General features: G+C 45.3%; 1 protein-coding gene across 1 annotated transcript; it reads right to left on the reverse strand.

Annotated features, from left to right (window-relative positions):
• Positions 1-2,464: 2,464 nt before the first annotated feature.
• LOC118407421 lies at positions 2,465-4,480 on the reverse strand. Its single transcript, XM_035807895.1, has 2 exons — positions 3,871-4,480; positions 2,465-2,820 (listed from the first exon to the last, which is right to left on the reverse strand). The coding sequence occupies exons 1-2, from the start codon at positions 4,478-4,480 to the stop codon at positions 2,465-2,467; spliced, it is 966 nt and encodes a 321-aa protein (XP_035663788.1).
• Between the last annotated feature and the right edge of the window lie 6,543 nt (positions 4,481-11,023).

Here is an 11,023-nt window from a genome sequence, read left to right on the forward strand (position 1 = left end):
TTGAGATGATCTCTACGTGTGTTGACCAGGAACAGGGTATTTGTGACAGTGACGCCTAGGTGTTTATGACTGGTGACAACCTGTAAAACAGTTCCTCCTAGCATCACAAGAGGAATCGATCGAGGAAGGGCGCGAGACGTAATAAACATGACTTTGCACTTGTCTATATTAGCCTCTAGTTTCCATTTTGAAAGCCAGGTTGACACAGAGCTCAACTCACTGTTTAGTGATGCGACTACGCTGTCGATAGAGCGGTGGCAAGAAGACAGTGATGTATCGTCGGCAAATAGGTTTGTTTGACACTGTGTAAGGCTAGTGGCCAGATCGTTGATGTAAAGTATAAAAAGTGTCGGTCCGAGGACGGATCCTTGCGGCACTCCGGCTAATGGAGACTTCCATTCGGAGCCTACTCCCTGAATGACGACACGTTGTCGTCTATCGGAGAGATAGCTGGTGAACCAGTTGAGCATGGGGCCATTAATCCCGTATGCTTTTAATTTAGCAAGAAGTCCTGCGTGCCAGACCTTGTCAAAGGCCTTTCGGAGGTCAAGAAATACGCAGCCTACAATTTGTCCTCTATCCATGGCGTCGGTCCATTCCTCCATTAGTCGGCACAGCTGCAGTGCGGTGTTGTCAAGTGGTCTAAATCCGCTTTGGTGGTCAGTCAGTATCGGGTTTATATGGGCAATTAGTCGCTTGTTCACCAGGGTTTCCATAACCTTTGACACTGCGCTCAGTAGTGATATAGGCCTGTAGTTGTTTGAGAGGTGGCGGCTACCGGCTTTGTGAATGGGGGTTACGTTAGCTTTTTTCCATTCCGAAGGTACCTGTCCGAGTTGGAGAGATTTGTTATACAGGCAGGTTAGAGGAGCTGAGATCGGATCTGCTACTAGGCGTAAGAGTCTGGGGGATATTTCGTCGGGTCCACATGACTTTCCGACTTTCAGAGAACTTAGTTGTTGTCGTACTTCCTCAACTGACAGCTGAACAGAATCCAAGACTGTTCCCGGGACAGTTGTTGGGTGGAATGTTGGAGCTGGGTCATTCCTAGCGGGAAGATCAGTCTGGTTTATGAAGAAATTGTTCAGGGCATTAGCCTTTTCTTCCGGAGTCTCCAGTATGGCTGAACCGACTTTAAGAGCTGGGATACCCGTTGAGGTATTTCCCAGAGCAGATTTAGCATATGTGAAGAATCGCCTGGTGTTGCCAGTCTCCACATCATTCACGAGTTCCTCAATGTAAGCTGACTCGGCCCTTCTTGTGAGTGCAGTCACTAGATTTCTTTGTCTTCTGTAGGTGGCCCACGTTACCTCAGTATTTATCCGTTTCGCTCTGGAGTGTAGGCGGTGTTTTCTACGGATAGCTGTTTTGATCTCTTTGTTAGAATGTATCCAGGGCTTTGCTGTCCTAGTGGTAGAGACAAACTTGTGAGGGATGTGTTGTTTGCATATGGCAATAAACATGTTGTACCATGAATCCCAGATGTCGTCCATGGAGTCAAAAATGTGGTTGATATCCCAGGGGGCGGCTGCAATGTGTTGGTGAAGGGTTTCAATGTTCGCCTTGCTATACAACCAGACGAGGCGTTTTCCGCTGTGGTGGTTTGCCTTTAGGTTGAGCGCAGTTGCTGTTGCAAGATGATCAGAGTCACCAAGGGGAGCTAAGGTGCCCGTTTGGTGACACATTACTGGATGGGAGGTGACAATCAGGTCCAACAAGTTCCTCCCACGGGTCGGTTCGTGAAGCACCTGTTCTAGACCATGGTTCATGAAAATGTTGTCAAGTTGACGTCCCGGGTTGTCAGTTGTGTTGCTGTTAAGCCAGTTGCTGTTCTTTGCATTGAAATCTCCGAGGATCACTTTAACAGCATGTGCTTGGTCCGTTGCTTTCTGAATCTGAGTTTCAAATAGGTCAAAGAATGTGTCATCTGCTGATGGCGGGCGATATGAACAATTGATTAAGAGATTGGTATTGGCTTTGGTCACATCACACCAGATAGATTCTATCTCGTCATTCTCAAGATCACCACGTCTTGTCGTGTACAGAGAATCACTGACATACATCATGACGCCACCTCCATGTCTGTTCCTGTCTTTGCGGTACACCTGGTACCCTTCCAGTTCGATATCACGGTCAACAATTTCACTACTTAGCCAAGTCTCAGTTACGCATAGAACACTGAACGTCATCGTGGATACCAAAGATCTGAGTTCTTCAATCTTGGGTAGTAAACTTCGAGCATTGAGATGTACCATGGTCAGTAAGTTTTTCGAGTTTGGGTTCAGCAACAGTTCCGTCATGTCTGAAGCAGTATCAGGGTGTCTGATATTTTGTTGTGTGGGATCCATAGGTGGGTTAAAATAGGTGGATCCGGTTGTTACAATGTCTGTACCTATTCGCAATGACAAAGCGACGAGGAGAAATAACCAAATCGTTGTCAAAGGATTGTCGAACATAATGTCAGTTACTTAGGACCCTTCCTACCTTTCTTCCGTAAGGAAGATGAAGGGACAACTTTGGTCTTGTAAGACACCAAGGCTTTACCAGGAGAAGGGAGCGTTTTAGTTTTCCCCTTCTCGTCTGCATCTTTTTTAGACTTTTTTTCAACTGCCCTGCCGTTTCGTCTTGCAGAGGTGTCCGAGTCATCAGACTCGCTAGGACTTGCATCTGCGTCTTTCTTTATCTTTTTACCAGTTGCCTTTCCGGTTCGTCTTGCAGAGGTGTCCGAGTCATCGGAGTCGCTCTGGCTTGAAGGGAGAGGTCGTTTGTTGATACTCTCTTCGTCTGTTTCGTATTCGGCGCTGATATCCCCTGAGTCGTCTAATTTGAGAAGGAGGCCGTCAGTTTGGGTGGTGACCAAGTCCTCTGCATCCTCCATGTCAGTCTCCACGATGGTCAAATTTGGCCCAAAAGTTTCCATTCGAACGCAGAGTATCGGGTTACCGGAGCTCCCGCGCGGTCCCCGCGAAGGGCCGACGGTGACTGAAACATATTCTTCAAGATCGTGATAGTTAGAAAAGCAACCCCTCGCACGTGTCTCGTCGAGATTAAATGAAAACTGGCAGTGTGTACAAATCAAATCTTACCGTTTACGTGTGTTGCACAGTTTTGTCTCAATGTTTTCTGAAATGTGCCTAGTTGGTTGGTTTAGAAAGGGTGTTTGGTGGCCAAAAAAACAAATACCATATTTAGATCGGTCCTAAATTTGACTGAAAATCCAAATCTTTTATATCATATGAGTAATGATTGTAAAATCAAACTTTCTGTCTTAGGGATTTTTCAACTTCTACTTAGAACTATTTTTACAGCCAAGATAAGGTCGAAAAATCATGTTTTTCACACTCAAAGCCTCGTAATTAAACATTGCCTCCATATTCCAAAAATCCCTAAGACAAAAACCTGGAAATATTAGTTGTCGACAATCTAAGTCCTGAAATTGTTTATTTGCACGCGTTTTGTAAGCGATCTAAATACCATGTTTGGTCGTATGTCGAGTCGCACTGATAGGGACATGGAGCAATTGATACCACCGTAAACAAGTGTTTTAATATCCAAGGTCACCAACAATGACGCCAGCAGCTTTGTTACATGTCACATGTCACAAACTAAGCGGCAGCAAAACTAGGCTGGCCAGATAATGGTTTATATTTGCGAAAATGTTAGTTTTTCTTCTGACGCACGGCACCTAGGAAAACAAGGGTGTTTTCTGCATGTTTACTGTAACAACCTGCGGATGACCGCGGTTGACCTCGAATAGAACACCCGTTCTGTTCGATCACGTCAGCGTTCTGTTCGATCTCGGCAGATGGAACCTGATTCGTGTTCTAAATCCCCACATAGAAGTCTGGAAATTTGGGGGCCAAATTTTACCATCGTGCTCACCGCCTGGCGGCTCTTTACCCCCGTCTTGGGACTCAGGCGTACTCACCACCCCGTTTGGGGACTCAGGCGTACTCACCACTCCGTTTGCGGGCTCAGGCGTACTCACCACTCCGTTTTGGGGCTCAGCCGTACTCACCACTCCGTTTTGGGGCTCAGCCGTACTCACCACTCCGTTTTGGGGCTCAGCCGTACTCACCACCACCTTAGGGACTGTCGGTGTGTTGTCCTGTACTGAACTCTGACTGGTATACTCGTTTTCACCAGGTGTAACTGGTTTCTTTACACTCTTGTCGTTCGGCTGTGTAGGGGTGATCTTGGTCCAGCTAGTGGTGACGTTCAGCCTGTTTGCAAAGCTTAGTTGGCACGACCTTGCAGAGTGACCTTCCCCTCCACAGATGTTACATTTGATGTCTTGGTCACAATCGGTGGCTAAATGACCAATCTCAAAACAGAGGGTGCACTTAACGGCTGTACAAGCGGCGACAAAATGCTCGTCACTGCCACAGCGGTGACAGATCCTCGGCTGTCCGTTGTACCTAAAGGTCACAAGTTCACTGCCGATACGGATAGAATTCGGGATGTGCTTTGTGATCTTCATACGATACTGCCTAGTACCGGTCAGGATTTCAGGGAAACCTTGGTTCGCATAGGTAAGGAAACGGCTGTCCTAAACAGTACCAAACTCTCTGAGCCGATGGCGGATAAAGTTATCATCCATTTCAACAGGTATGCCAAAGGCTGTTATCACTGTCAACCCGGAGCCGTACAACTCGACATCAACTGCACTGTCAGATGTAAGTCGAGGGCTCACTTTGGCGAGGGATGATTGGGGCTTGAAGGTGATCTCACATACTCCCCTTGTTCTCCGTTGTATTCCCACGATGTCGGTCAGTGGGTTTACCCCATGTTTTTTCAACAGTTCAATGGCATCACTAAACTGGGCATCTTCGACCTGGAGAAATGTAACCTTAACGCTGCGCTGCCTGGTGAATTTAGACACGGTAGGCATCTTCAGACTTAGTGTTTGGCGGGAAAAACCAGACACTTGGCGGTTATTATAGAAACCGCTCACAGATGGGGCTAGCCTGACCGTGCGTCCGCGTGCTTCGCCCCGCTAACGAGGGGTCTTGACAGCCGAGTCCGCGTGCCTCACCCTACTAACAAGGGGAGGGGATCCTGCCTTGACAGCTGGGAGATGCCACCCTTAGTTAAGGGGTGGTGGCGACACACTTTACAGGTTTCAGTGGAATCAAGACTTGAAATTAACCAAGCAGAATACGTGTAGAATGCGACACTGACCTGTGAGACTAATACTTTGAGCGAGAGAAGCGTCCTCGAAGGTCTGGTGGATCGATCTGGAGGTAAACCGCAGCCCGGTCCTTCCACGCGTGAGCCAGGCGGGGTGGGGGCCCCGCGTGACCGAGGGGAGACCGATGGAGGGGTTCGGCGGTTGAAAAACGTCCGTATCTCAGACAAGTCCAGACATACAAACAAAGTTCACACACCGAGGTGGTCTCAACAGTCTCGGGAACTATCCACAATCAAAACTGGACCTAACCAGCCGGCATGCGGGGCATGAGACGACTGGGAAACACGTCCTGGTCGCACTGGTCGCAAGAACCGTCCGCTCTTAGCAAAATGTGCCAACATGTGTTGTCCCCAGAAGCTCCCTCGGAACTAGCTACCGGGTCAACTTGCTTGCCACGGTGGAGTAGTCGAGACTTTTTGGCGAGTCCGGTAGTTTAACTATCACAACGGACGACTCGCTTCAAGTCCGAGGAGCAGTTTTGCGGTGGACGCAGGACGAGAAAACGGTTCTCTTCAAGAGAAAGACAAGTATTAGCGAGCTATTTTTAGAGCTCGCTACAGCGTTTACTCGACCAAACCTGCTTTAAAAGCAACAGTCAAGTCCACCTCAGGCTATGCATACGTCAGCAGTGGCGTACATATGCAGGCAAGGAAGTTGTTTTGCCAACTTCTATGCCAGACAGCCATGGCTTTGTGGCAGTGTGCCTTTTTAGGCAAGGGTTTGGTGTTTTCATCGGAACCCTTGCTGGGTCAGGACAATTCCCGAGGCCGACTTGGCGCCCGGAGTGTTTCCAAGATCAAAACCAGTGGAGTTTTTCGCCAACTTCTTTTCCGCCAAGCATATGTTACATGCATATGCTTCAGTTATACCAAAGGTCGATCTGCTCGCATCCAGGCTGAAATACAGCTGCGTTTGGCACTCTGTGCCTTAGAACCAGAGGCGTGGAAGATCGACACTTTCAGTTGCAGGGGACAACTTGAGAGTGTACGGGATTCCACCTTTCTGCCTCCTCTCGAGTTCTTTAGAGAAATATGCCTCTATCAGGCGAAATCTATGGCCATAGCTTTGGCCATCTCAACCGTGCTTTCTGTTCCTACAGGAACTGTGGTATGAGATCTACTGTCTTTTCCAGTGGAACAAGACGGTGTTCCTCTTCCGGGTCAGAGGAAGTTCTTCCTCGTTAGAGGTTACTCAGACCAACAGCCCGGATAGTGTCAGACAAGCTCTGATCACTGCGGATGTGTCGTCTGAGGCGCGCCGGCGGCACATGTAGCGTGTGCTGCGCCGCAAGACTGTGTACACAGAAACAGTATCAGGCAGCCTGGAGTGCGAGACTAGGGCATTGGACCCGTCTAAGGCGACGGTCATGGAGGTCACTGATTACCTCTTTTGCCTTAATCAAGGGGGTCTTTTTTATAAGACCATAATTGTTCATGGCTCTGCGATTTTCTCAACTCGTCTGATCACAGACGGAGTCCAGTCAGAGCAACACTGGTCTGACTGGAGAGCCTTCAACTTTAAGCGGGTGTATTTAGCATACACGTGTGACCCTCCAAGACTGAGGTACTTAGTCTTGGGACGTGGGTATGATTCTGAGATTCCTTCAGACTTGGGAGCCATTAGGTCCCTGAATTTGAAACAGCTCTCGCTTAAGCCAATCTTGATGGCTTTGTAATCTGCTGATAGATGTTGGACTTTGGCGTCCTTGTATCTCATGCTGTACGAGAGTTTCTGTTTCCAGAGTTGTTTTGTTCTTATGGAACTAACAAATCTGATAGGCTGACTCAGCCTTACAGAGAGATCGTTTTCGATTGCACCCAGATCTTAGAGAGATCTTGTGTGGTGAGACATATCTTACCTAAGGAGAAGTCACTCCTTTCCTAAGATCTTAGTGAGATCTTATGTGTGGTGAGGCATTTCTTACCTAAGGATAAGTCAATCTCCTATCAGACTAAGGGGTTTCTTCTTTAAGACTGATAACCCAGTGGTGTCGGCCTTTTGGGCCAGTTGGCTGAAAGATGTTGGATATTTCAGGCTTTGACACCAGTCTATTCATTGCTCATCCTCACCACAGCACCGCTGCTTCTGCAGAGGTTTATCCTTGAAGGATTTGTGAAAGCTGTCAGACTGGGTGGAAGCTTTCTAAGTTGTTGTCGGCCAGAGGCCGAGTCCGTTTTTGGGCAGAGCACACGTATCTCAGTTATAACTTATAAGTGGCAAGACTGTACCCTTCGGGCACTACAGTTGGTTAGCTCTGCCTTTGCATCCGGCACTTACAGCTGTAAAATTTGGGGATGAGACAGAAGCATCCTTCGATAGCAGCTGGATGACACTTGAGGGACGTGTGACTCTTAGAGGTCTAGTCTCCTGCTCCCATGGGGGCTTGGTGAACCCAACAAGGTTTATCCTTCTTGGTGAGTCTCAGTCTACCTCCTTCTCGCGGCTTTAAAGTCGCCATTGTATTTTGGAGGGTAGCGACGTATAATTAAAAGTTATCATACCTACCTGGTCAGATAACTACAGTTATACTAGCTACCCGGAGACATACAATGTCCCACCCTCTTTAGCCCGACCCTGGCTCGAGTGAGGTAGTTCGACTCGGGTAGTTTCGGGGAAAGAGGATGATGGGAGGGTCAGTGCCCGGATGTTATGTTTGCTTTTACTGTGAAGAACTGCCACCTTGCGATTTCTAGGGAAACGCCATTGTATGTCTCCGGGTAGCTAGTATAACTGTAGTTATCTTACCAGGTAGGTATGATAACTTTCAATTTTGTGTCGGTTCGACTAAAGTTTCTATACTGGTAACATGCGGCTCCGGCGCCTTTTCTGAAGATGTGGCGTAAGTGTGAAGGGCTGGCTTGAGGTTGTCCTTGTCCACATACTCTTTATAATACCGATATAAACCAAAAATTACACTGTGAAAGTGAACTATACAAATCTAAGTTGTCCATAACTTAATACTTTTTGTATAGGTTTGAATCGATTTTTTTCGACAAGGAGTGAATATAATGCAGTCCCAAAAAGGCTTATTTTGTGTCGGAATGCGGCGTTGATATACTGTATAAGCAAAGCCGACCGACCAAAGAACAACACTTTTCAAGCTATGCATTGATAGGGGCCGCACTTAAGGTTAAAGCCTAGATTACAATCAACTCATGTAATGTTGAATGTAAAAAAATCATATGATTAGTTACAGAAATTGGACACACTCCGTTGAAATTGAATATGTTGCTTCAGTGGTGTCTTTCATCTTACACGTTATCTGTATATACAGGTAAGGCAAATTGTCGAGTTTCGTGTATACGGCACGGTTGTGCTGCAAATCTTATTTTGCGTACTGTTCATGTTGGCGTCGGTTTCATTATTGATTTTCCCGCAACTACAGACCGAAATGTGGCGAGGGATCAAGGTATTTTTACTTGACAATTCACATAACTAAAGTTTCAGACACTTCTCAGCTATCTATTGTTAACGATAATTGTTCAACAGGGGAAGTGTGCAACAGTGGGACGCGTGGACTCTTCGCGTGTCCTATTGTGCGCACAAGTTTTCATTGTTGGGGCACGCGGGAACAGGCAGCCCGTGGAAACCCGTGCCCACGGTGAGGACAGGTCAGGTTTCACCATCGTGCACAATGTTGGGAACTCGTTGAAATCTGCCTTTTCGTGCAGTGATGGCTCCTATACTATTCAATGACTTGAAACGTTTTATGAAGGTTCAAAGTAAAAGTTCCGACGGAAATTTATTTACGCTAATGGTAATATTACTTCAAGATTGGGAATTATGTCCATTTTTAGACCAAACTTGTAATTTGGGGGCTAATATGCCTTGATTTTAATACCTGAAAACACCTGAAAGCTGGTATAAGATTCCTATGACAAGTGAAAACAGAAATTCATCATGCTTTTAGCGTAGTACTACGTCTCTTCACCCATGGCTTTTTTCAAACATTTCTCCTATGCCCTTGTACCTAAACTGACCTCAAATTTTGTATAAAGGTGCATGGAGTAATTCTCGAAAGGATTCCCTTCCCCCTTATGGCATGAATAGCTTAATGAATATCAGATTTGGATTTCGACAATTTTAGACAAAATATGCATATTTTGGGATCCTTTGCCTTGGTATTACTTCTAAATGACCCATACTTTGGCAAACATGCGCCTAGTACATATATTCACAAGGCTTTTAACAACTTTGGTATACACCACCTCAACATTATTACAACTACAGGGGGCAATTTTCAAACCAAAAATCAATGTTATTTAAAAGTATACTTTTGGGTACCTGTCTCATTATATCACAACAAATGGCCTGGAATTTGTTATCGGTGTCATTTTGGCAATTAAGATGGAAAAATGTGTAACATGGAAGAATATTATTTGCAAACGGGTGTTAAGGATGAGTCCATTCTATTATGGAAGAAGTCAAATTAAAAGAAAATACCGTTTAGAGTGGGATGAAATTTGGTTTTTCCATTTCTGAAAAAAGTCATTTTTGCATTGGGAGCATAATCTCCTATTATCTAGCTTGAAATATGAATTTTAAGCTTCTATTTGAGTAGCCAAAACAATTCCTAAAGCCAATTCACTCCATGTTAGCATACGTTATAATTCGAGTTTGCTGTTCGAGTCTTCTTTTTCCAGAAGATACTGATCATAAAAGATGTGTACCAACCTTTCGTCCTTGTACTTGTACTTATGGCGGATCTCCCAGCCTGGTGGTGCATACATGTTACCCATCGTGGCTCCAGGCCTGGGAACAAGCTGGATATCGGCCTGATAAACATACAACATAACATGTTTGACAGACATTCGTTAAAATACAATCGTCCTTGAATTCCCGTAATCTGTAACCCAATGTCAATGCCCAATTTTTGTAATAGAATAGCGTTTAAAAGCGGCACTTTTCCGTCCGCAATAATGCAGGAAACTGACGTCTTCGTAAATCGACTTTTCCAACTACTCTCTTCTGACTACTTTTGTTGCTAAGAAACGCACAATGAGTTTTACTCACCTCCTCGACCGGTCTGTTCAAACCAGCTGCTAGCCCACTTGTGTCCTTTAACAGGTTTTTGTATTCATCGTCAAACTTGTCCATCTGATTCCCCAAGTAGTTCTGCAGACCGCTCACCACCTTCTCCTGGTGGTTTTCCACTACACCTTCCGCGATCCTGTCGCCAAGCTTGCTGACGACCTTTCCTCCTATTTCTTTCGCTGCCGCAGCCAGAAATGCAGGGACTGCCTTTTTGGTCTGTTTGGAGCCATCGGTAGAACTTCCTTTCATGTTAATTTCTGATCCTAGATTATAAAGAAAGGTCACATATTCTCAAGGTGAAATAAAGCACTCTTTTTATACTCATCAATGAACCTGTCATTCATTATTGCATTAGCATTATACACAGACTAGCTAACATTCTTTACAAAGTACGTATACTGTCAGTTCTATGAAGTATTACCGATTTGATCACATTAATGCATGTTATTGAAATCAGCTGGAAACTAGTAAATTAACATGTAAAATTCATGTCCCTGTTAAATCCATGGTTACATTGCATGTTCTTAAAGTGAGTTCTAATGAATATGATATACCATTAGAAATTGTAAAACTTAAAACTAAAATCATGATCGACACCTTCTTCAGAACCCTCTGAGCTTAGTAGTACATATATTACATATGTACTTTACTTACCACGACATATGCTCATTCTAGGAGGAAACGTTAACTCTTATTAAATCATTTAAGTTTAATATTAGATGGGGCACCTAAAACACTTTTGAGAGAAAGCAATCACTTCAACGTAATAAGATGTGTTTATGTGTTTAACGGAAGCAA

The sequence above is a fragment of the Branchiostoma floridae genome, unplaced genomic scaffold (genome assembly GCF_000003815.2).
Source record: "Branchiostoma floridae strain S238N-H82 unplaced genomic scaffold, Bfl_VNyyK Sc7u5tJ_1341, whole genome shotgun sequence".
In the NCBI taxonomy this organism is placed as follows: Eukaryota; Metazoa; Chordata; class Leptocardii; order Amphioxiformes; family Branchiostomatidae; genus Branchiostoma; species Branchiostoma floridae.

What these genes read in the sequence shown, in the direction of transcription:
- LOC118407421 (XM_035807895.1), bottom strand. Translation starts at nt 4,480, where the DNA reads ATGAAGATCACAAAGCACATCCCGAATTCTATCCGTATCGGCAGTGAA. An exon ending in GCCAGGCGGTGAGCACGATG is followed by an intron (nt 2,821 to 3,870) that starts GTAAAATTTGGC and finishes TTCTCAAATTAG; the next exon opens with ACGACTCAGGGGATATCAGC.